Source organism: Benincasa hispida, chromosome 7, assembly GCF_009727055.1.
Source record: "Benincasa hispida cultivar B227 chromosome 7, ASM972705v1, whole genome shotgun sequence".
In the NCBI taxonomy this organism is placed as follows: Eukaryota; Viridiplantae; Streptophyta; class Magnoliopsida; order Cucurbitales; family Cucurbitaceae; genus Benincasa; species Benincasa hispida.
In genome coordinates this window covers 45,265,074-45,291,902 of record NC_052355.1, presented here as the reverse complement: position 1 = coordinate 45,291,902, position 26,829 = coordinate 45,265,074, and the positions used below count along the sequence as shown (strand labels likewise).

The following is a 26,829-nucleotide window of genomic DNA, read 5'->3' as shown; positions in this document are numbered from 1 at the left end:
AGACGTAAGAGAGGAGAGGGAGGGAATAGAAAAGAAAAGAAGGATAGGATAAGATTGATTAATACATGTGTATATATCTAATAAATATTAAAATAAGGTATGATGTGAACCTCAAATTTTGTCCTCAATAGTGATGAAGGACGTCATATCCTTCCTTCACTAACATAAAGGAAGACGAATCAATCACTCTTAGGCCTCGGGATTCTTTCATCTCCAGAAAAATAGAGCGACAAACAAATACACATGACACAGCATTCTTTGGACTTTTATCACCCAAACAGAGACTAATTTCATTTAAGAAGCTAAGATAACTTCAGGATTTTTGACTAATTAACCAAATCAGTAGTCTAGACAAACTAAAGTAACAAGCTGCAAAAGAATTGAAATCTATAGATCTAAAAACATAGGTCTAAAGTCAGATCTCCCTTGATAGTTGATGGTTTATGGAAGATAAACGTAAAGGTAGGCGCAGTGGATAAAAGGAAGAGAAAGCTGCTGTGTGTTGGTTAAGAAGTGTAGGAAATGAAGGAGTTTCCTTTGGAGAAACAATGACTTCCCTCCTACGTGCTCAGTCAGTTTCAAAAACACTGTTATTTGCTAAGACCCACACCAACAATCGCACACTATGACTGACCCACCATTCAAAGGGGGTCTGTCTCTTAACCCATCACAGCAACAAAAAGGTCCAAACAGTTCCAAAAGGACAATTATTTCAGATACCCCCAAAAACAAAAATTTGTACACTACAATTGCCCCAACATAATTGGTCCTTTCTATCATCATTTTCTGCAAAAGTCAGAATATACACAAGCTCCTTCTTCTATTTTCTTTTTATGTTGTTTATTTCCTTTTCCAATTCCATAATTCTCAGTTAATAACGTTTTGACTCGACTAACTCACGTTCAATATTTCCCGGATCGTGTTTTAGTTTATCAACAGTAATGGCTGTTTCAATCCGAGTAAAATATTCAAGTTTCTATTTTGTTGGATGGGATGCTTTTCAACGTACTAGAAAATGGTTGATCCATACAGGGAAGATGCTTTTTAATAAAGAAGGGTCCTTGATCATTTCTATTGAAACTATTTATGTACTTGCAGCAGACGATGTGATTGACTCCAACCACGACAATACAGCCATGGTGTGTGGGAATATTGTGCAATGCATGATTCAAATGTTATGGCTGAAAGTTAATCATTTAATTAACAGCTTAGATATAACATTCGTGTTTGTTCCTTGTGTTGCCTAAATGCCAAGAATCATACAATAAAAATGCATGTTCTATGTCTAGTTGATGAGACCGCAGTCCACAGCACAAAATTGAAGACTAGACCGACCTGTAACTTGCAGGGAGCTACTGCCTGCTGGAGCGAGTTGCAAGTCTCAGACAATTACAGCTGGACGGAACCATCCAAGGCGGCAACATCATGAAATTGCATGCGGCACTTCATTCTTGTTGCGCCCAAATCAAGCATCCATCCATATGGCCTCCCTATTAGACAATCAACAATCTAAATGAACCAAATCAAGTTTATCAAATTCGAGAGAAACTTCAAGTCTTCAACTAACGAAGGAAAAGACAACCTGTGAGCGGAAGGATTGTAAAAAGTACAATTTAGGAGACGTTTCCAAGAGTGCTAAAAGAATAGATTTGACTCCAAAGGATACTGAATTTACAAACTGACAAATGACTCAATAAAGACCATCTCTGATTGAATTTTACCGAATTTGGTGTTAAAATTTAGCAAACCTGTGGGGTCAAATGAACTAGTACGTGTGATTGAAATCTATGAAATGTAAAGTTTAAACTTATACATACAGCTTTTAGATGAATGTACGCTCTGATAAAATATCGTAATACTTGAAAATTTTAAGGTATGCATTTAAATTTCTTTATTTACAACGGATGAGTAGAAGCACTCTCTCGCACTAATGTTCAAGACCACGGCTACCCAAGTCAGCTGCAACTTTGGCTGCTCGATTCAAGGCATCAGACATGAAAAGAGCTCCCCTAGAGAAGTAGCTACTCCTGACCACGGTATCGGCAGCGGCAGCAGCTGTTTTTCCTGTGGCTGATATAGCTGATTTGGTGGTCTGCAATACGTGGTACTTCTCATCCATAGTTTTAACCGCTTCAAAGCCCGCACCTATCATGTCAGTAAGGCCAATTCTATGACTCAAGTCTGCTACCTTAGCTGCTGCCGTTGTTGAAACCTGATGAGATTCATCAAGGGCTTTGGCTTTGGTTAATGTATCTTTACCCAGCACGTAACCCATGGCCAGCATGGTTTTGACTACTTCCTGAGCCATGGTCACTGCGTTACCAGCACTGGAAATAAACTGACTTCTTTGTGCCGACTGCAAGATGGAGAACTCATCAATTAATAATAATATATATATATATATATATATATATATATATATAAACAAAAAATCTATTAGGAAGAAAACATTTGCACATTGCAACAGGTAGGAAATATCGATAAATATCATTTTTGACACTTACAGCAGGAGTACTGTCTTCTTCATGGTGACCGGAAGACCTACTCCAAAAACCAAATTCGTCATCAAAATATCCCCACCGTGTTATACATACTCTTTGATCTATAATTTTTGCACCCTGCAAGAATCAGATATTGAACTCTAAAAGCGTGATCATTATTATCAGGTGGAAAACACAGGATGAAAAGTAACAACCACCATCCTTGGAGAAAAATAATGGTATGATGAAGTCCGATCAGGTGGATAAAGGTCCACCATCATTAAGCACATAAACAGAAATGAACGTTGATTGAAAACCTAATAGTAGACCAAAACATAAACAGGATAATCAAACCAGAACTGTTGGTACTCACAAACTGAAATTTAGCATCCGACTATCCGTATAGAAATTCCTTTATCATTTGAATCCAAGAGGATATTCATCTGATATGGTTGAAAATCGATTAATAGTTCATACCTAAAACACCACAAATTTGTAGCAACAGAAAATAAGGAGAGAAAAATGTATCTAGCAGATTATCTTTTTTTAAAAGGAAACGATTCATTGTATTAATAAATAGAGAGGAGCGAAAGCTCTAAATACAAGAGAGTTATACAAAGAGCAAAGCGAGAATACAAGTGCTTGTAAAAGGATCAGGAGATGCACCCGGACGTCTCAACTAGGTTGACACTCCCTTAGCACCCTCATAACTATGGATTCAGAAACAACAACAATGTTATTTATCTCAAATCACAGTGTACTCAACAACACCAACAATGTGTTTCTTTCTAGTTATCACAAATTCAACAACAAAATCAACAATGTTATTATCTATAATCGCAGACTCAGCAGCAGCAGTAACAAAAACAACAATGTTATTGTTCCTCTAATCACAGATTCAGATCTGCCATATGTGATATGTCTATGGTTCAAACTTATATTCCTTCATTATTATTATTTTTAATTACTTTTTTTGTATAAGAAGATTCAGATTTGTCACATGCCTATAACATTTAAATGCCATGTCTATACAATGATGACAGAATGCGTAGTTATATCCACGTTCATGTTTCTTAGAACATTCCAATGGTATATTCCTATTATAGCTTATTCTTCAGATTTGATGATGCCAAAACCATACTTTTATGGTTCAATGCTCATGAAGCAATTTTCATTATTTGAAATCCAATTTCTCTCTCTCTCTCCCATCCATTATTTTGATTCTGATAGTTATTGCTGTTTTTTGTTACTATTATTTAGCAAAGATCTAACCGCACTCAGGTTTTCTTCTCTAACAAAGGGCCTTACTGGAGGAAACTGAACTATCCTTCACTATTAATAGGAGTCCAGTAAGAGAGGGTCTCAATCCTCTACATAGGCAATCGGCTGCTTCATTGAGGAAAGACAGAGAGATCCTTCACCACAAGCAGATGAAGAGTTCCTTCCTCCAAGGAAGCCAGAGCAAATTGAATAGCATTTTAAATCGAAAAAAATAAAAAATAAAAAATAAAGAAAGAAAGAAAGATTGCCACTGTGTCATTCTTCCTACAATCAGAATCGCCAAGAATACGATTTTCACTATTCTATCGATGCAATGCATTAAATCCATATAAATATATTATTCAGCAAAATTAATAATTTGAAAGGTACTTTTAAATTTGAGCATCCATAAGATTCTCGTCTTCATAAAAAACAAAAAAAAAACGAAAAGTCAGAGAAATTAATAACATAAATAAAATAAAAAAGAATATAAAGATCACATGTCGATATAGTATTAGAGTGCGCGCGCTGGCACACCCTTTAGCTCCAAATAAAGAGTAATGGAAGAATTGAATCAAATACTGTATTGTAGCACCTGTAGGCCTGAAGCGTATTTGGAATTGAAATACTCACACTCAGCAAGCAAGCAGTCTCTTGAGAATAAGCATCTTTGAATGTTACATAGGCAGTGCAGGCATCATCACCAGATCTGCTTTCATGAAACCAGAAATCCTTACACCAAGCGGTTTCGAAAAAATGATAATAAACCAAAATATAAACGCTAACAAAAAGCCCATAAACTTAAGGTGTCCACCACTAAACAGCTTCTTCAAAATCAAACTCAAACCTATTCACGTTTAGAAAGATCGATTGACATCTTTCAAATAAAGGACTTGTTCACTACAAAAGATGTAAAGCTCGTGAAATTACAGACTCGATGACATGAAATCAAATACTCTATACGGAATAAAATGAATACCTAATAATCTCAACGAGGTCGATTGCGCCAGAGAAAGCGAAGAAATCGAGGACATCTTTCTCTGTTGCTTTAGGAGACAAGCCCGTCACTTCAACCGTATAACCACCAGGATTCATATTTTCCCAGCAACAGTAACTTAATTCGCCAATTCGTTCGTAGAAATGTGAAACTTGCAGAGGAAGACAAAGGAATTGACTTCCAGAGAATGAAACTTCTGAAGAAAACTTGAGAAAACTCCCGAAAAAAGGAGGCGCCAAAGCCTCCGCCGCCGGACTGAATAGACCACAGTGAGATTAATTGGGCCGGGCCCGTCCATTATGCGGATTGAGAAATGGGCCTTCTTTGATGAGTGATTTGGGCCTATAAATATTTGGGCTACAAAAAGAAGCTATTACGCTGGAAGCCCATTTCTAAAGGGACTTTTTTTTTTTTTTTTTTTTATAAACAAAAACAAGAACCATGAAAAACCTTTTTTTTTTTTTTTTTTGAATTTATAAATTTTCAACTTCATTGTTTCCGTACATTTTTTTGTTAGTGGAAAATGTCCTCTAAAAGTACATATGGTCGAAACCAAAATAATAATGATAATAATAATAATAATAAATCCTTTCTTTAAAGCATATTTGGCAATGTTGTTTGGAGTATTAAACGATAAAGTGCTCAACTTGGTATTCAGAAGAAAAGAAGGGAATGCTTTTGGACAAAGAAATGTAGCAAAGGAGAAAGTAAAAGCTTGAAAAGAAAGTGAAGTCAACCCTTTCTTTTAGCATCAAAAGTGTATGTATATTTGTATATATTTATGAAAAGGGTTCAAAGTAGGAAGCAGGTAGCTTCTGCACACTACCAAAACTATTTAAAATCTTTCATCTTTTACCAACATTAACATTATGGAAGCTAATAGAGGAGGACAAAAATAAGGAGAAAACAAAAAAGAATATATATATATATATATATATATATTTGAAACCAAAGTTGATTATCCTTTGAACTTTTTCAGTATTATTATGTCAACTTTTTCAATAAAATAAAAACAAAAGATTTAAATCATCGATAATTGACATAATCTTTCATTCTAAAGATAGAGGTTCAATTCCTCATCTCACAATTGTACTAAAACAATGAAAAGATAATGATGTATAAAATAGAGGTACTAACACATGGCATAAATGAAAAAGTTTTAGTTTATGCTAAACTTTAAATTAAGTTTCCGATATACTACTTTTTCCCCCTAAAGTTTGATTGTAGCAATTAATTAATTTTGAAATTGTTTCACAACCACTATTTCATTTATTTTCCAAATAAAAAATATAATGTACCGATTAATTGAAAAATAAGAACAAATAACATCACTTTATTTTCTTCCAAACGGAATTTCTCTGATTTCCACATTTTGCATCAAAATCAATATGGGAATTTCGATTGATTCATAGAGTACTGATAGATAGGAGAAAGAGAGATGTGCCATATTTGCGCATTACCACAATTATTAGGAGCATCATGAATATGATAAGGAATACCATATTGGATTTAGTTGATTACGCCTGATTTCTCAAATGATATAGAAAGTTTTGAACCATATTCAAACTGGTTTCGATTAAGTTCTTGTGGCTTAAGAATAACTTTTTTCTTTGGTGATTAGTCATGTTGGGAAAAACCTCTAAATACTATCGCATGAATAAGCAAGAAAATAATAGAGAAATTAAAAGAAAACATAAGAATTAACGTTGAAAAACTCCAAATTGAAGAAAACATCATGGACTATAAAAATTCCACCATGTGAGAAATTATTACAATCACACGGAAATCTTTTTCTAACCTCAATTGTAAGAACACCCTCTTAAAGTATTATATAACTCACACCACTGAACTAGTATATCAAGCTTAAAGTATTTTAAATTTGGATGACTAAAGATCAATGATATGGACTCCTTTTATAGTGTTGAAAGTCTATCACTTTTTTGAACCGTTTAAATGTGGAACGGTTGTACATCTAATGTCTTAACAAATGTTTGTGAAAGTACATGGGTGAGAGGGACAAAACATGTTGAAGTTTGACGTTAATTGGTTGAAGGACAACATGGGCCGGGCATTAGATTGAAGGTAAAGTTAAATTAATTTGAATTATTAAATAACAACAATTCTCTGTAGAATGATATCCTCTTGTGTTCACTGTTTACAATAATAAGTGAGTAGTTGGAGTCTTAAATACCAAATTGCTTGAAAATTTGTACGTAACGTAAACTTTAAATTTATTCTTTGTTGTATAGTAGTTTTCGAATATATTTGAAAGATATAGCATAAATATGGTTGGCATAAATTAAGTGTCGTCATGACGAATAATTAATATGTGAAATTAAATGTAGTGGTAAGATGTCTTCTTTTGAGTAGATGAGATTCAAGAGTCATTCATGCAGCATTATATATCATAACGACACATCTGAAAAATAAATAATAATATTTCTTTATTCCAGAGAGACAATATTAACATTGAATAAAGTAGAATTGTTTCTTAAAAGACAACTTTTGATGCAGCCAAAATCGTCACATATCTAGACCATGCTCTTGAGTAGACAATAACCATTAAATTATTCTCAATGCTTCAAAAGATCGAAATGATTGATTCAATAGGATCATTTGTGGGCATTTAATTAATTGATATCCTTTCAACTAAATCATAAACTCACGTTTGTATTAACATTATAATATCCTTACTTTTATATCATCAAGATTGTTCTTATTTATATTTCCATTCATTTTCTTTGTTCCTATGTATGATTGGTTAATGTCTCTTTTTTTAAAAAAAAAAAAAATTATACTTGTTTGTTCTTAATTCTTTTTTTTAAAAAAAAAAAAAATACTAGAACATAGAGGGATTAGTAAATGCACCAAGACATCTCAATTAAGTTGACATATTCTTAACACCCTCATCATACCTCAGTCTCAATAAAATGATTGAATTGCCACAAAAAAAATATATACAAGAGAGTTGCAAAAGCACATGAGGAATACAAAAGATCAACATGGAGAAGTTAAAGGAAAGTCTTTCAATTTAGAACTATGGTAGAGAATTATACTTACAAAAAATGTGATATTTAAAATTAGATAGGGTTTATATCTTCCTCACAAGACTATCTAACTAGCTTAAACATTACAAACATAGATGATGAAACTATTACGCATTGAATAAAATAAAGTTTCTCCATTGATTGATCTTTGATCATCTTTTATAAATACAATGTGTATTCTTTATATACAGAGCAAAGAAGAGTAAAGTAGAAAAGGAATAAGCTCACATTCCTTATTAACAAACTAACAGAAGACTTAACAGAACATATAATAGAAATATTATTCTAATTTCTTAATATACTCGCCCTCAAGTTGGAAGATGAACATCGATGACACCCAACTTGACTAAGACGTCTTATCGAACATAGTAAGGTAAGGCCTTCGTGAACATGTCAGCTAGTTAAAGATTGGAACGAATTGGAAGCACCTAAAGGAAGTCATCAACAATTTTATCATGGACGAAGTGACAATCTATTTCAATATGTTTCGTTCTTTCATGGAAGGTTGGATTGGAAACAATTGAAATAGCAGCTTGATTGTCACAAAAAAACAGTAGAGGAAAGTGACTGTTGAACTTTCAAATATTAGCTAAGAAATCAAAATCAGTTGACTGGTTACAAAAGCTAAAGCTCTATATTCGACTTTGGCAGAAGACCTCGATACAGTTGGCTACTTTTTGGATTTCCGTGAGATCAAAGAGTCTCCAAAAAGATGCAAAATCCAGAAACAGATCGTTTTGTATCTAAACAAGCCCCTCAATCAGCATCAACAAAGGTTTGAAGGTGAAAAGTAGAAATGTGTTTAATCAGAATTCCTTGTCTCGATGATCGTTTTAAATATTTCAATAGATGATGAATAGCATTTATATGAGCTGTAGTGGGACTTTGTAGGAACTGACTCAATCTGTGCACAGCATATTTGGCAATGTTGTTTGGAGTATTATCTTTGGAAAGCTTAAGATTTGAATCCATATGTAATAAAGTGGTTTGGCATCAAGAAAACTTATATCTTCAAGGATTTGAAAACAATATTGCCTTTGAGACAACAACAGACCTTGGTTAGAATGAGATAGTTCTAAACCTATAAAGTATTTCACTTGCCCTAAGTCTTTCAATAGGAAATGCATCTTAATTATGTTTTTTACTATGGCAATTTCATCAGATGAAGGACTTGTGATGATCATATCATCTGCTGGGTTTTATGTTCTAAAACTCATGATTTGTAAACAATAGAACTTATTCTAAAAATTCAATAAAGTTGTTATTGAATATATTGTTTTTTTTAGAAATCTAATAAATCAAAGTCCCTTGACTATTACATAAGTACTTGAACTTTATGTGGAGACATACAAGTGGGTCAGGTTCAAGTAAATAGTCAAAATGATCTATAGTATATGAATAAGGTTGGGTGCCTTATTCTGGTAACACTATTGGATGCGGCCTACTCTGTAGTTGTAACAAAAAGTTGTAAAGTGCTACAAACGAAGTGATCCTAATTCGTTCATGTTGGGACATGACGAGTGAGAGTGTCCTGTGCAAATGAGTTATGTGCAAGATCGGACTACGAAACCAATCATTCTTACTTTATAACGTTGTATACTGTTTAAGACTGACTATTTCAAAGCAATGACCTAGGTAACTTGACCTTAATCCTGAGCTAACTATGAACTCTTGTTTGTTCGGGATTATCCTTTGATCTGAAAACGGTGAGAGTAGACCAACTGTCTCTGTTCAATAAGCTTACCATTTTGGGAAAAAGATCGGATGAATATCTGAAACATAGGGTGCAAGACGGAATTCACTTCTACCCAATTAGGGTTAGTAGAGAGGTTATTCCTTTCAAGTGCTAATTCTGGGTCTTGAACAATAGGTCACCCTCTCATTGGCCTGAGAGGGATTCGGTTTGTTGATTGGATCACAAATCAATTGTTCATTAGGGGATCAGTGGGACTTAAAGAACAAGAGGTAATTTTGGGGGTAAAACAGAGATCGACCCTGCCGTTATTACGAGCAACCTGTGAAGGGTTAACTTACTAATCACGGTTATATCGAGTGGACATAATATATCTACAATGAGGGGAGTTTAGCTATGGGCTTTAGTGGAACCACCCATTAGTTAGTGAATGGGGTTAGATCAGTCTAATGAGTTTAGCCGATTAATCTCGGATCGTTTGAGTCCATGTTCTGTAAGTCCGCGAGGTCCCCCAACTAGTTTGTAAATGGATTGACTCTAGAATAGCGTGATAAGTTAATTTGAAGTGTTCAAATTAGAATTAAATTAAATTGGAGAAATAATATTTAAATATGATTTAAATATTTGAAGATAGAATTGTGTAAAAATTAATATAATATTTGATATTAAATTAATTAGAATTATTTGTTGTTGGAAGGTACCAATGCGCAGCGGAAGTTACCAGGATCCATAAGTACTCTAAATCATTAATTTTGGCAGAAAAGAAAACATGCTTCAATAGAAATAAATGGGTTTCATGATATATCTTTGAAGAACTTCCTCTAAGCTTGAATTCAGCTACAAATCTCCTCTCAATCTTGTTGTAGACCACCCCAAGATCTTCCCTAGTATCCTCTTGGTGCTCTAGATTGAGTAGAGAGACTCAAAATAAGCTTGAATTAAGGGAATTTGGAGAAACTCATAGTAACAACCTTGCAGAAGAACAACTTCTTCTCTCACGAATTTTTTCAGAAAAATTGTTCGATTGCCTTCTCTTCAAAACAATCCAATCCCTTCAACATAATGCAGAAACTCATGCAAAGAGATTTGCTGCATGAGATGCAGCTCATGCTTGGAGTTAATGAAGACTTAAAATGGGTTGTTTGTGAGCTACTACATGAAGATAATGGAAAAACCCATTTTCCAACTTTATGATTTTTCTTCTTTTTCAATTTTAATAAATTGATTTCATAAATAAATTTTATTTAATAAACCTGAAAATATTATTAATTGTACAAAATTAATTTCATAAATTAATTTTCTTAATAAAATTAATAAATAATTATTTAAACAATTTAAATAATTCTAATTAATTTAATTTCAAATATTAAATTAATTTTTACACAATTCCATCTTCAAATATTTAAATCATATTTAAATATTGCTTCTCTAATTTCATTTAATTTTAATCTGAACACTTCAAATTAACTTATCACGCTATTCTAGAGCTAAACCATTTACGAACTAGTAGGGGACCTCGCAACCTACAGATCATGGGCTCCAACGATCCGAGATTAATCGGCTAAACTCATTAGACCGATCTAACCCCCATTCGTTAACTAATGGGTGATTCTACTAAAGCCCATAACTGAACTCCCCTCACTGTAGATATATTATGTCCACTCGATATAACTATGGTTAGTAAGTTAACCCTTCACATGTTGCTCGTAATAACGGTTGGGTCGAATCTCTGTTTTACTTCGAAAATTACCTTTTTTTTCCTTAAATCCCACTTATCCTCTAATTAACAATTGATTTATGATCCAATCAACAAATCGAACCCCTCTCATGCTAATGAGAGGGTGAGGCCTCTTGTTCAAGACCCATAATCAGCACTTGAAGGGAACAACCTCTCTACTAACCTTAATCGGGTAGAGTGAATTCCATCCTGCACCCTATGTTCCCAGCTATTCATCCGATCTTATCCCCAAAATGGTAAGCTTATTGAATAGAGGCAGTTGGTCTACTCTCACCATTTGCAAATCAAAGGATAATCCCGAACAAACAGGAGTTCGTAGTTAGCTCAGGATTAAGGTCAACTTACCTAGGTCATCGCTTTGAAATAGTCAGTCTTAAACAGTAAACGACGTTATAAAGTAAGAGTGACTGGTTTTATGATCCGATCTTTCACAAAACTCATTTGCACAGGACACCCCCACTCCTCATGTCTTAAAATGAACAAATTAGGACCACTACGTTTGTAGCACTTTACAACTATATGTAACAACTACAGAGTAGACCGCATCTAATAGTATTTCTAGAATAAGACACCCAATCTTATTCATATACTATAGATCATTTTGATTATTTACTTAAACCTGATCCACTTGTATGTCTCCACATAAAGTTCAAGTACTAATGTAATAGTCAAAGGACTTTAGTTTACTAGATTTCTAAAAAAACAATATATTCAATAACTACTTTATTGAATTTTTAGAATAAGTTCTATTGTTTACAAACCACAAGTTTTAGGACATAAAACCAAACAAACTCTTATTTGGACTAAAACTCTAGTGGTAACTTATATATCCGATATAAAAGATTGAGTTTTTGAGTTTTACAAAGAAATACAATAAACTAGGGCATCCCATACCCATAGTTTTACCATTAAGTATCTCATACCCGATATTTTCATCAACGTATACTAATAATGCAATAAAAGTATCATCACTACCTCTAGTAAACAGAGAATAATCAGATTTTGACTGTTTGAATCCATGTGATGACAAAGCACTTGAAAATTTGATGAACCATTGTCTCGAAGCCGGTTTAAATCCATAAATGGATTTCTTTAATTGGCAAACAATGTTCTCCCACTCTTTTGGTACTTCAGAAGTCTTGTATCCTAAAGGTAAGGTCACGTAGACTTCTTCAAATAGATCTCAATTTAAGAATGCATTGTTGATGTCCATTTGAGCCAAGGACCAATTATATGGAGTGGCCAAAGTAAGAACTTCTTTCATTGTAACAATTTTGGCTACTACTGAAAAGGTATCAATGAAATTAATACCTTCTTGTTGACTATATCCTTTGGTCACAAGTCTAGCTTTGTAGCGATCAAATGCACCATCAAAAGTGTATTTCACAATAAAAGGACTTGATTTACAAGATCCATAAGCGGAAGCGGATCGTCCAAATTCCATTTTGATTGAAAACAAACATTTACAGTAAACATTCAAATTATGCATCTTAATAAAAATTGCAGTAAGCTTTTAAACTAGAAAAATAGTCTAGAGATTATACCTTTGAAGAACACTTATTCACTTAAATCCTTCGAACTTTCACGAACTCCTCGAACAACAACAAAACTTGAACCAAAAGGAGAGGACACTACCACTTAGAGATCTTGGTATTCTTAGGCTGAGAACCCATGAGTGGTGGGCTCTGACTATTTTGGTTAGGAGGGAGTTTGTGAGTTTAGAGGAAGAAGACGATTAAGGAAGAATACACTATTGTATAGAGAAAGTCTTCAATCGTGTAGACAAAAGCTCTATCGTATATTCTTTGTTGATCGATCATGTAGATTCTCCACAATTCCTGTAACTTAGATATGGAATAATAAAATCATAGATTCTCCACAATTCCTGTAACTTAGATATGAAATAATAAAATCATATTTTATTTATTCCATTTTGCCATAAAAACCAACCAACCTCCCACTAAAGTGGTTAGAGAGAAAAATGGATTAATTATCCAAATAATTAAATAATATAAATAAATATGATAACCAACGTATCATATTATATTTATAGTTTATCGTTTTAATATTGCATCATATACAATATAAACTATAGTTCTTTTTCTCTATTTTATGACATTTAATATAAATCATATTTATATTAAATTTAACAACTATGAATTTCATTCATAAAAAATATATTTGAATCACATTCAAATATTTATTCCTCCAATTAAACTATATTATATCAAATACATTATGTCAATTATATCATATATAATTGAATCCCTCTTATTAATTTGAACAATTTGAATTAACCCAAAAACTGATTCTCAACTAAATCCTTTTGAGCTACCAAGACGATCTTATGGACCTGTAGGTTGAAGCTCCAACAGTACGTGAATAATTAATTAAACTCTTTAATTACATTATCCACCATCCGTCAACTGTCGGGCACTCCACTAAAGACCGACAACTGTACTCTTCACACTACATATATATTTCTGTGTCTATTGGATATAACCAATCAACAGTACGATAACCCTTCACAAATTGGTCATAAGTACAGTTAGACAAAATTACCGTTTTGCCCCTGTAGTTACCTCTAACTCTTTAAGTACCATCGATCTCTCTAAAGAACAATAGATCATAGTCCCACTATGATTAAACCCCTCTTGGGCCAGGAGATGGTGTGACGCCACATTGTTCAAGACCCGGAATCAGCCCTTAAAAAAGAAATTTATCTACTTACCTCTGCTTCAAGGAAGTAGTGAATTCCATCTTATGTATCTGAGTTCCTAGTTCTCCAATCAGAGGAATCCCCAAAATGGTAGACTTGTTGAGTCGACGATCTGGCCACTTTCACCTATACAAATCAAAGGACCACCCTCATAGGCAGGAGTTCACAACTCACTCAGGATTAAAGTCATGTTACCTATGTTCATCCTAGTGAAATTAAAGCCTCTATTATGAACGGTGTTATGTAATGAGATTAAGTATTTTCGTGGTCCGATCTTATACAAATGTGTATAAAATATCCCCCCCTTGCATGTCTAATACATGAATGATCATGATCAGATCATTTGTAACACTTTACAACATTTGTAACATCTACAAAGCGGGTCATACACGTAGTGTCACAAGGATAAGGTACCCAGCCTTATCTATATACTACAGACCATTTAGGTTATCACTTAAACAGATCCACCTGTATGTCTCTACATACATATTTAAGTTACAATGATAACCTTGGATATTAGTTTATTGGTTTGTGGTTAATGCAACTAAAATATCACATATTTCATAGACAAAGTGAATAAAAATATCAAATATTATTAATCACATACAAGTTTGTTCATACAAGGTTTACAAACTATAGGACCCTACGAGATTTAGGGCATTAACCTCAACACACACTGTCATACCCCCTCCCGGTTTACCCTCTAAAATCGAGGATATGACGGCAGCAGTTTTCAATCTAGATGCCAACACTTACTGCCTAACTTAAGTGAAATTGTTTGAAACCTTAATATGCAAACGACTTGGCGAAAACACATCCATGAAACTAAACAATGCAAGTTTTAATTACAGTTCCAAAAACAAACATATGTCCAATAAAATAACATGGTCAAAATAAACATGTGTCCAAAAACAAAATAAGTTTCACAAGTCCCCGACTTCTTTCCAAATGTGTGTACATCAAAACAAGCTTTACCTAAGCTTCTTCCTAAGATCACCAAACTTTGGGTGGTAGGTTGCAGTGGATTCGACTGCGAGGGAACCAACCACTACCTGGAAAAAAGGAAAACATATGAAAACTTTGAGTTGGTTGCCCAATGAGTGACACATAGAAATATATGACATGCTGAAAAATAATCTCAAGCAACTTCCATAGTATCATACATTAATCATAGCATTATAATCAATCATGCTATCAAACCTTAGTTGAGAATAGCATTCATAGCTCAAGCTCTTGACGTCCATTCATGGCCGTAAGACCCATACTTCGGTCCCATTTAAAGACTGTAGCCAGGAGACCCATACTTCGGCCTCTCATAAAGAATTTCTTACGTGTACATAGAGTATACTAAGTATTGTCAACACCTTAGGTACTTCCTCGGATACCTTCTACACCTTCGGTAAACGTAACATTCATAAACGATTCGAGCATCATAAGCTTTAGGCTTAGCACTTACTTAGCTTTTTCCCTAAGAGCATCATTACCATTCAACATGCATACTTCACAATTAATAACACGTAGTTGCATTACTTTTTCATAAATTCTTAACATATGCTAAGATTAGTAAAACTCATTTAAAACATAAATATAAACTTTAGTTGTTTGGAAAACCCATGAAGGTTAGCATGAAATTCATTTGGAACGTATGCCTCTTTCGTGGACATATTTGAAAACATTTAGGTTCTTCCTAACCTTTTTAGGTCTCCCCAATGGACGTAGCTCCTACACATAAAAGAATAAGAGTTTAGTTGCTACTTCAGCCTCCCTTTAGAGACTACTCTTTTAATTAAGCTCACACTTAGCAAGGGATTGCCTATTCGTCCAATATTTTCTAGATTCAATTTCTAACCTAAATTACATGAAAACTAGAACTCATTTTAAGAAAGTTCCTTCTCCAAACATGTTCAAAATTTTGTTAACAATGTTACCTCAAGGTTTTAGTGTGAAACTTCTTCTGGTTTAACCTATGCCTTCAAATATTTCCCGACATCCCTAACCGAAACTCCCTGCTTGAGTAAAGATTCTAGGTTTAAATCGAACCCTAGACCTTTTCTTGCCAAGGTTCTTCTACAAACTTACTTGAAATGTGTTCACAATAATACCTTAAAGTTTCAGCTTGAAAATTCAAGTGATTTGGTCTAGATCTACGTTTCTTCGTCGAGTGACCGAAAATGCTCGAAAATGAACCTTTAACTCTTACTTCCTTCTCCGACCATCTTTCTGGTGAGAACTCCCTTCCAAAGCTCAATTTCAGAAACTAGACTCGTAGAGCTTTCTAATGGTACCAAGTTCGTCTAGTTTGCTCGAGCAAATCGTCCAAAACAAGCCCTTGAAGTTCTCTTCTTTTTATACTACTGTCCAACCCTTTACATGAAATCTCCTAAAGTCACCTCACACACTAATGGAGATTAAAGGCCAAGATTGAGCCATCTGTCTGGGTAACTAAAAGAGAATATTAAAATCGAGCATTTCGAGCAACTCGATCCTTGCTGGAAAAACTCGATGGAGAGAGCTGTTACTCGATGGAGAATTATGTGACTTTTTGTCAAATACTCAATGGAAGAACTCGATACTCGATGGGGGAACTCGGCGCTGGGAGCTCGCTCGATGCACGCTCCTACTTGGTTGCTCATACTCGATGCGCGACCCTTCCTCGCTCACCCTCAACACTCGACCCTTCCTCGATCACCTATACTCGACACTCGGTAGCCTTTACTCGATGCTCAACCCTTCTTCGATTACTTATACTCGACGCTCGACAACATTTACTCGATGCTTGTCTTGCGCTCACTCGATGCTCAAGCACTCTTCAGCACGATCAACACTTAGCCAGAATTTCTCTTATAAGGCCAGAATAATAAGTACTGAGAGCTAAGTTTCCATACTTAACTATTTTCCTTCTTCAAACTCATCCTTTACTCATAATGTACAAATCTAATCTAAGTTAGATAATTAACCCAACATTTTGCTTAACTTAAATATTAAACATAATTAAATGGGAGGGGAGGGAAGTAAGGTGTGGGTATTACACACACGATATATCCATTTGCTACCAACTATGTGTTGCCATTTTGGTAAAGACATAATTGTCCAAGTTTTGTTCCTTTCCATAGCAGCAATTTCATTGTCCATTGTATCTCTCCATTCCTTAAATTTTACTACTTGATGATAGAAAGTAGGTTCATAGACTGTAGCAGCATTAAGCAAATATGCTTTATGAGCCAATGAGTAAGTATCATATGAAAGATATTTACCAAAAAAGAATGGAGATATGGAGTGAGTAGGCGTATTAGTTATAATGTTGCAATGGAAGTCCTTTAAATAAGAAGGTGGATTGTGTTGCCTCTTGGATTGTCTTGGAGCTGGTTTAGTAGGACAAGCAATCTCTGACTATATATCAGGTACTGAAGTAATAGCTTCTGTTTCGACCAGCTAATCAGTAGGCATACCAATAGGTATATCAGTAGATACATCAGTAATAGGATTTGTATTTGTTATAGGAACATCAACAAGGATTGGAAAAGGAAGTACAAAATGATCCGATTTCTTAGATGAACTGTCAGCTATGGTGTGAAACGGAAACAAATCTTCAAAAAATAAGACATCTCGGAAGATGAAGAAACTTTTCTTAACTATGTCATATAATTTGTATCCTTTGATACCCGTTGGATATCCCATAAAGATACATGGATGAGCTCTTGGATCAAATGTAGATCTCTTAATTGATAAGGTTGAAGCATATGTCAAGCAACCAAAGACTTTTAACAAAGAGTAATCAACATCTTTTCCAAATAATATAGAAAATGGGGCTTTATGAGATAACTGTGGCATAAGGATTCTATTTATCAAATGGGTTGCAGTGAGAACACATTCTCCCCAAAAAATAATTGGCACTTTAGACTGAAACATCAAAGCTCGTACTACATTCAAGAGATATTGATGCTTTCATTCAACAATTGAATTCTATTGAGGTGTGTAGGAACAAGAGAACTGATGAATTGTTCCAGTTGTAGCAAATAAATCCTTAAAGTTGAGTTCGGGTGCATTGTCAAACCGAAAAACTTTAATAGTTTTGGATAATTGTGTTTCAACAAGTTAAAAAAACAAGGAATGACATGTAAAACATAATTTTATGTTTCAAAAGATAAACCCATGTATAGCGAGATTTATCATTAACTAAGATGACAAAGTAAGAAAATCCAGCATGTGTGGGGTTTTGAAATGGCCCCCATATGTCACAATGAACTAGATCAAAAACTTCATAGCAACATTATTCAATGCAGGAAATGAAAGTCTACGTTGTTTTGCTAATGGAAAAATATGACAATGATCATGGTTTGAGACAAAATCAGAAAATGACAAGATATTTGACAGATCCTTCATTCGAGCAGTTGAAGGATGCCTCAAACATTGATGCCATATAAAAGTAAATACTTTACAAGATAGGACGTGTTGCATATTACCTTTATCTCTGTCAGTAAGTTTGGTAGCAAGTAAAGACCATCAACAAGATCAGCCTTCTTAATCATTTTCAAGTTTAACTTGTCCTAAATTGAACAATGATCCTTAGAAAATTGAATGAAATAACGTTAATTCTTAAGTAATGCACTGACAGATAACAGATTATATGCAAATTCTGGAACAAAAAGGACATTATGAAGCCTCCTTCTGTAAAATGACATCACCAATGAATTCGACTATGAATCTATTTCGGTTAGGCAAAATAACTGATATGTTATGAGCAGGTTTCATATTAACAAACAGTGATCAATTATGGGATATGTGACTTGATGCACCTGAGTCTAAAACCCAAAGAATATTATCATTGTATGTAGCTGTGAAGGAAGAATGACATGTGCCTCCTACATGAGTGGTTTCAGTTTTTATAATATCTTCATTCTAAGAAATTGAGAGATGAGATTGCAACATATTCATAAATTGTAAGTATTGATCACCAATGAGACTTGCAAAGAATGCCGATTGGTCAGATTTGCCTTCAGCAATGTTTTTCTCTCAAGCAGTCGAAGCAAATGAAGATGAATTTAAGGTAGTACTCTTTTAATGAATAGATGATATAATTTTTGGCCTGGTGGATATCCATGCAGTTTATAGCATTTGTCCATAATACCATGGTTAGAATATATTGGGTGTTTTCCATCTTTCTTCTTGAATTTATCAGATTCATTTCTTTTGTTTCCATCAGTATTGGCCAATAAAGTAACAGATTCAATTGATGAAGAATTCTGACCAATAGATCTCTGTCTTTCTTCTTGAATTATTGGTGAAAAAACTTTATTAATAGTTGGTAAAGGATCAATCAAGAGGATTTGAGCTCGAATTTGATTCTACGACTCATTCGGTCCCATAAGAAATATCATGATAAATTCGACGTTAATGACATCGTTGTTACATTGCCAGGCAGACATCAGACTTCCGTCCATTGTTGGTTTTTGAATCATTCCAGTGATAAACCCTAATTTATCCTTGTTGGGATTGGTATCCTAATTCTCCCGGAGTCTCGTAGTTTGTAAACTGTACACATTGTTATGAATAAAATAAGAGTTATTTTATTTGGCATTTACTCATATCCAATAAACAAAGCTGCATGGTTAGTGTATGTAAACTTAAGCATGTATATGAGATATACAAATGGATTATGCCTTAAGTGATAACCTAAAAAGGTCTGTAGTATAAGGATTAAGAAGGGATACCTGATCCTGGTGACATAACAGATACGACCCGCTTTGTAGAGGTTTGCAAGTGTCATGAACTACTACAGATGGTAGATCCTGACCATTCATGTGGAGACATGTGAGCGGGAGTGTCTTATACAAAGAGTTTGTATAAGACCGGACCATGAGATGACTAGTCTCTTTATATAACGTCGTTGATACTTGAGACTTACATCTCACCTAAATGACCATAGGTGACATGACATCAATCTCGAGTGTTTTGAGAACTCCTTCCTTTGAAGGCGGTTATTTGAATAGTATGGGTGAGAGTGGCCAGATTGCCAACTTAACATGTCTACCTTTTTGTGGAGTTGTCTGATTTGGGAGCTGGGAACTCAGTTACACAAGATGGAATTCACTTCTTCCCCAAAGCAGGGGTAAATAGATAGATTGCTCCCTTAAAGGCTGATTCCGGGTCTTGAACATAATAGCCACAGCTTCTCTTTGGAAGAGAGGACTCAGTCATAGTAGGACTATAACTTATGTTCATTAAAGGGATCAATGGTACTTAAGGAGTTAGATGTAACTACAGGGGCATAACGGTTATTGGCCCAGTTGTACTGACGAGTGATCTGTGAAAGGTTATCGCACTGTTGATTGGTTGATATGGATACAAAATATATTTGTAGTAAGGAGAGTGCAGCTGTCGGTCTTTACTGGAGTGTCTGACAGTTAATGGATGGTGGATCCCCTGATTAAAAAGTTTAGTCAGTTATTCACGTACCGTTGGAGCTTCAAACTACAAGTCTATAAGATCCCCTTGGTAGCTCAATGGATTCAAGTTGAAAATCAGTTCTTGGTGTTGATTTGAAATGTTCAAATTGACAAGAGGAAATTCGATTATATATGATATGATCGGTGTGATGTATGAGATACATCAAGTGGAGGATTAATGTAAATGAGATTTACATTAAGTACCATAAAATAGAAAAAAAAACTATGGTTTATATGTTTAATGAGATGAATATTAAACTATAGGTTATAAATATAATATGATAATTTGGTTATCATATATATTTATAATAATATTAATTATTAGATAATTATTTTTTTCTCTAATAACCAATTGAATGGGAGGTTATTGGTGGTTTCATGGTAACCATGAGATAAAAGGAAAAATATTTTCCTAATTTTAGTAGTTGTTGTGAGAGTTGCTATTCTCGGAAACTCACTCACGGTTTGCTATCAAGTGAATAGGATTCACTAAACAATAACTGAAGAGAGATTAAACGATCGTGGAGTGACACTACACAATAGTTCACTCAGTTGGTTGTCTTCTAAACGATCGTGGGGCTTTTGCTATACGATAGTTCGCCATCTTCTAAACGATTGGGCATTCGTCTATACAATAGACTTTTTTCATCTCCCACTTGCTCAATCGTTTATACGATTGTTACTCGTCCGGTCTCTTCCTCTAACCAACTCCACACAGAGCCCACACTTCTGGATTCCCACACTGAAAATACCAAGGTAGCCACTGTGGTGGTGTCTTACTCAACTCGATTGAGGTCGAGGTTTTGGAGGTCGTTCGTTGAGTTCGTGGTTGCTGTTTGATTGTTTTGTGTTGTGGTCGTTGTGTTTAAGCGTTCGTGTATTGCAGTCTTGGAGATTGAACGACCGTTCGTGATCGAAGGAGTTTGAAGATGAGTCTTCAAAGGTATGTTTAATCTTTCCCTTGATTATCTGGTAAAGCATGCAGTAATTTCGTATTGTGCATGACTAGTTAGTTTTCGTTTCTTGACTGTAATTGTAAGTGTTCAATTTCAAATGGAATTTGGAACGATCATTCCACTGCTCATGGAAATCTTCATGTCTGATTTCCTTCAGTTCTTACCAGAGAGTGTCAGACGTATTGTTTTACTCCATGATGAGTAATTGCTTGATTCAACAAGTGGTTGAGATACAGGATTAGCAGTTGGAATAATCGAATGGTGCACAAGATATGGATTCAATTGCACTTCCAGATCAATGTTCGTGGGAGATGGATTCCTCGAATTTACAGGTGTTAAGTCATCTTTTGTAGTCATGGCGAGGACTAGCTCACGATCGAAATTGATCTAAAAGAGGATCAATCGAAGGGAGAAAAAAAATTCAATGCGAGAATGTGAAAAAAAAAATTCTATCTGATACCATATCACGCATTAAATAAAACAGAGTGTTTCTCCATTGATTTATCTTTGATCATCTCTCATTATGTGAGCTCTTTATATACAGAGCAGAAAAGAGTAAAGTGGGAAAGGAATGAGCTCAACTTCCTTATTAACAAACTAACAGAAGACTTAACAGAAATATTATTCTAACTACTTGATACAAACTCCTAAACTTTAAACCCTAACCTCTCTGCATTGGAATGCCTTTATTTTATTGTCTAGTGCATCAAATGGTGAAGTACGAAGTCTTGCTAGAGTCGCTTCTTAATCCATAATTTGATATTACTCATACTTATCCTATTTACATTATTTACGATTTTGACTCTAGGGTCTAGAGTAGTGCATTATATAAACTCTCTAACCCTAGAGACATCTCTTGATCGGTAATATGATATTATTCTCGCTAATAATTAATAATCTACTCTCTGAAATAATTATTTTATACATTTTTTCATTTAATGAAGCTCTCACGATATCTTTTCAAAAAAAAAAAAAAAAAAAAAAAAAAAAAAAAAAAAAAAAAAAAAAACCAAACATTTGAAAACTATTTTGTTTTTTTAGTTTATAAAACATGACTTAATGAAAGAAAAAGATGGGCAATAAGACATAAAAAAAAAAAATTAATAATGGCAAAGCTGAATTTTGAAGAATAGACTTTAGGTTTTATTTAGAAACTATAGGGACAAAATAGTGTAGTTTTTTCTTTTTCTCTCTTAAGTTAGTGGCCAGTGGGGATTTTCTGTCGCTGCTACAAACTTTCACGACTTACGAGAGCTTCTTCCACTCTGACGCTTTGACTTAGAACATCATCTGAAGTTTGTTATTACCATCGTCTAGACGTTTCTATATGCCATAAAGTAACTTACTTTATATTATATATATCTACATCTCAATTATTTGTGCTACCTCTTATCATTAATTCCATCCCACGCTGTTTAACTTACGTTAATCATGTGGATTATGATTAAGCAAGGCTGTTTAGTTTCACCTTTTTTTTTCCGTTAATTAAGGAATTTGTTTAGCTGTAATGTTTAAGCCAATTGGATATAGACTCGTGAGGAAGATATATAGATCAAGCAAACCCAGCACATTCCAATTGTGCCAAAATAAATGGGAGTTTTATTGAATTTTCATCGATGAAAGTAGTAGTTTCTTCTTATGGAATTATAAAGTTGGCAGCACATGTGAAATTATTTTCTTTGTAACACTAATTGGGTTTCCTTTTGACTGATGATTTTTGCATGAGACTTCTTTCCAGCTCCTATCCAATTTTTGCGCATTAAATAAAGGAGTTCCATTAACTTTATATTCAACCATTTGTATGAATTAATGCATTGGCATAAAGAATCTTGTTGACTATATATTGTTGACATTGTTACAAGAAATTTTTACCGGAGTAGGTGAGAACAATTCGTTAATTTGAATTTGCGATTTATTATAGACTATTCACGTGTAAAATAAAAAGCATTAGATGAAGAAGGACCAACGTGTATAATGAACAAAAAGATTGAAAGTCTCAAGAATAGAAGCTTTTTTAGTTAGACATATGAAATTAACTCAACATTTTATTTGAACTAATATAGATGGATGGTTTTATATCTGTTACCTATTTTTCCTCTTTAGTTGAGACCAATCATTCGAATATATGTGGGATAAACTAATGAGCCTTGGAATGGATTGTTTTGTCTTTCATAACTTACTAATAGAATTATACTAGTAAGGAAACAACAAATGGCTATCGAGACCAGATCAACTAGATAATCTATGCTTCAGATCAAATCATCCATAGGACCAGTTGCTTTTAATTTTGGTTTATACATGTTAAGAAATCGATAATCAAAAGATAAATAGAAAAACGTAAACAATAGAGAATCGACGTGGAGATTTATGTAGTTCACTAACAATGTGTTAGCTACGTTAGTATCAAATTACATGTTCAAATGCACCAAAAGAATTAGAGAGTATTGTATAACACGCAATCTTATAGACTCTAGTGTTAAAATCGTAAATAACGTAAACAACATAAATACCCTAGAACGAATTCAGCAAAATCCCATGCTTGCAATTATAAGTCTGTCTTTCTTATCTAAAAGAGGAAGTCGTACTCTAACCTTTTTCTGTAAATTTCTTGCGGAAGCCAAGGGGAAGAAATCAAATAATAAGGAGAAGAAGAATATATCGGTATGATCATCAAAGAACAACTTAGTAATAAAAGGTCAGTTTTCAAATGTGAGTTTTTAAGCACTTTAAAACAGTTGTTTAAATACTTTAAAAGTCACACTGCCTCCAAGGCTGCATTTCTCTTGAAGGGTTTATACATCCTTTTTTTCATTCATGCCAAAAACAGATATTGTTTTTTCTTCATCGTTTAATTTTATATATAATCCAAAACTCTAATGAAAAGGCTTCAGGTTCAACACAGTTTCAAAACAAAAGGATGGTAGGTAGAAAAAAGTTTCTTAAATAGATGGCCGTCCGGCCCTGTCACTCCCAATAAATTACTCAGAAAACTGCAGGAATTAGGAATGTAAATTGCATATAACAATAATCAGCACGTGCAAAAAAAATTTCACATGCTTGGAAAATTACATAATTTAGTTTTTTTTGGCTTCCTCTTGTAGGCTCTCCCAAGTTTGGCTTATCCTTGGTTTTGGTGTTCGATTGGTTTCAAATTGTAATTATGCTTGATTTTTGTTTTGAAGGGAAAGAAAGTTAAGTCCAGATCATGTTATGTGGCGTCAAGAGTCAAAATTTTGGCCTGGTGGGCAGCAACAAAACTGAGGGTTTTAAAGCTCACACATAGACTTTCTTTAAAAAGCAACAATAATAGGTTCCACGTTTTGCACCAAGAAAGGATAATAAAATAAACCTCAAGTACATGCAAAATTAATTAACATTATAATATATATTATGGAACAAATATAATATGATATTCGCCCAGCTTTCATACGTACACAAAATTTCTTCTCACCATTAGCAACTAAATTTAATTATATACTATATTATGAAAGTAATTAAAGTAATTAACTCTAGACAATCCCTTTTATTATACGACTTTATAATATTTTATATTAATTTAATTGCATGCGTGGGTAGAGGTGTGCTTGGTGAAGAGCAAATTGTGTATATAGAAAAAGAAACGGAGTTGGGGAATTTGGAATGATTCATATTACATAAGTAAGCTTCTAATAATGGCTGCTTGAGCACTTTCAGGATCTGTTGATGCCAATAGCTCTGATAATCGATCGCTTAAATCATCCACCTCTCTTTGTAAGCTTCTTATGTAGTTACATGTCTCTTGTAGAACCTTTGAAGCTGATACCTAAACAAACCCCATACATATTCACAAATTTTAATTACGGTATTTGTAATGGGTAACACTTTTAGAACTAATAATTAACTAAATAACAACAATTTTAAAAATTTTCAAATATAGCAAAATCTATCTGTGATAGACTATGAATGTGTTTCGAATACATTCTCAAGTGTTTAATTTTAAAAAAATAAGTCTTTTTCTTTTTGGAAGAAATTGAAGTGCTTAACAACCACTCAAGATAACTTTTCAAGTGTATTTTAATAAGTTTTTATCAAAAGTGTATTTGAAAAACACTTTTTTTCTCAAGTCAATCCAAACAACCAATTACCCTCTATTGTTGATACACTTCAAGAGCTGGATATAAATTTTGCTAAATCTACAAATTCTTTTGCATTGGGCTATATATGCTATTTTTTTGGAATTAATTGTTATATTTTGGACTGACTAGTTAATTGATGCTCTATTTATTTTGATATAAAAAAATTTGTGGTTGAAATAAAATTGACAATCACGCATATAAATAGTATAGATGTGGTTCACTAACAATGTGTTAATTACATCTATCAGCATGGAAAGATACATTTTGTAATAGAGGAGAATATTATAAACCAATAAAAATTATAGGGTTTATATATATGACATTCCTCTAAACCCTAGCCCAAAATCGTAAATGTGTATACAATTAAGGTTACAACTCCCATTAAGATGAGATTAGTCATTTAGAGCGTCAAATAACGGATTTAATTCATTTCAACACATTTTTTTTTTTATTAATCTTATAAAAACACTAATTCTATCTCTAGTTTCGTACTTTACTTTTGAATTCACGTGTTCGCTTTTGTAAAATGAAATGAAAAAAGAACAGTTCCTGGAAATAGTTTTAAATAGAACAATGTTTTGAATTGACTTTAAGAAGTGATTAAAAGAAGAGGCCGTTAAACACGTTGGTTTTCATTATTTGAAGGAGAAATAATTGAGAATATTAATGTAGGATAAATTTGGATTGAAAGTCCAATAATAACCATCCTTCTTAATCACTCTCTCCTTCCTCTTGGGAGCTCGTAAAGTAGCACACAACACTTGACTATCCAAACTAATGTCCAGACAAGCAGAAACAGAGATTTAATTAGGTAAAATCAATGTTGAATTCATTCAATAATATTAATGAAGTAAGATAAATGTATGTATATATATATATTTGAAATAATAAAAATGAAAAGAGAGAGAGAGAGAGAGAAGAAGAAGAAGAAAGTAATACCCTGGAGGAGGAACGTCCATTGCGAATCTCAGGGATGAGCTGTTGTAATTTAGAGATCAAATCAGCAATTTGGTCGTCAGAAATGTTCCTAGAAGGAACACCCGACCGTCTAGAACGCGAGCTTCTGCCGGACATTGTTTTTGTTTCTTTCAAAATTAACCAGATAAATCTTTGTCAGATTCCCCCCCCCCTAGCGCCCCCCCTTCTTTTCTTTTTATTATATAAAATATTAATAATAATAATAAAGTAAGCTCTGGGAATTTGAGAGAGGAGAAGAAGAAGAAGAAGTATAATGTCTTTTGTTGGAGAAAGGCAAGGGTAGAAATAACCAATTTATATTATGGGGGAAAGGGAAACAGAGAGAGAGAAAGCATGAATTAAAATTTTATAATGATTGAAAAAAATTTGAAAAGAGAGGAATTTATAGTATTAAGAAGAA

General features: G+C 33.7%; 2 protein-coding genes across 2 annotated transcripts; both read right to left on the bottom strand.

Moving 5' to 3' along the window:
- Nucleotides 1-1,686: 1,686 nt before the first annotated feature.
- On the bottom strand, nt 1,687-4,966 carry LOC120081345 (binding partner of ACD11 1). Its single transcript, XM_039036114.1, has 4 exons — nt 4,720-4,966; nt 4,374-4,449; nt 2,505-2,618; nt 1,687-2,356 (listed from the first exon to the last, which is right to left on the bottom strand). Exons 1-4 carry the CDS (start codon nt 4,833-4,835, stop codon nt 1,928-1,930), a joined length of 735 nt encoding a protein of 244 aa, XP_038892042.1. The 5' UTR covers nt 4,836-4,966; the 3' UTR covers nt 1,687-1,927.
- Nucleotides 4,967-24,909: 19,943 nt separating this feature from the next.
- LOC120082168 (transcription factor PRE6-like) lies at nt 24,910-26,525 on the bottom strand. The gene is made up of 2 exons (XM_039037423.1): nt 26,391-26,525; nt 24,910-25,138 (listed from the first exon to the last, which is right to left on the bottom strand). Exons 1-2 carry the CDS (start codon nt 26,523-26,525, stop codon nt 24,986-24,988), a joined length of 288 nt encoding a protein of 95 aa, XP_038893351.1. The 3' UTR covers nt 24,910-24,985.
- Between the last annotated feature and the right edge of the window lie 304 nt (nt 26,526-26,829).

Excerpts from the sequence above, each read along its gene's own strand:
- LOC120081345 (XM_039036114.1), bottom strand. The coding sequence starts at position 4,835 with ATGAATCCTGGTGGTTATACGGTTGAAGTGACGGGCTTGTCTCCTAAA. Across the intron at positions 2,619-4,373 it reads AGACTGCTTGCTTGCTGAGT|GGTGCAAAAATTATAGATCA; the intron begins GTGAGTATTTCA and ends TGATTCTTGCAG. Across the intron at positions 2,357-2,504 it reads AAGAAGACAGTACTCCTGCT|TCGGCACAAAGAAGTCAGTT; the intron begins GTAAGTGTCAAA and ends TCCATCTTGCAG.
- LOC120082168 (XM_039037423.1), bottom strand. The coding sequence starts at position 26,525 with ATGTCCGGCAGAAGCTCGCGTTCTAGACGGTCGGGTGTTCCTTCTAGG. Across the intron at positions 25,139-26,390 it reads ATGGACGTTCCTCCTCCAGG|GTATCAGCTTCAAAGGTTCT; the intron begins GTATTACTTTCT and ends GGGTTTGTTTAG.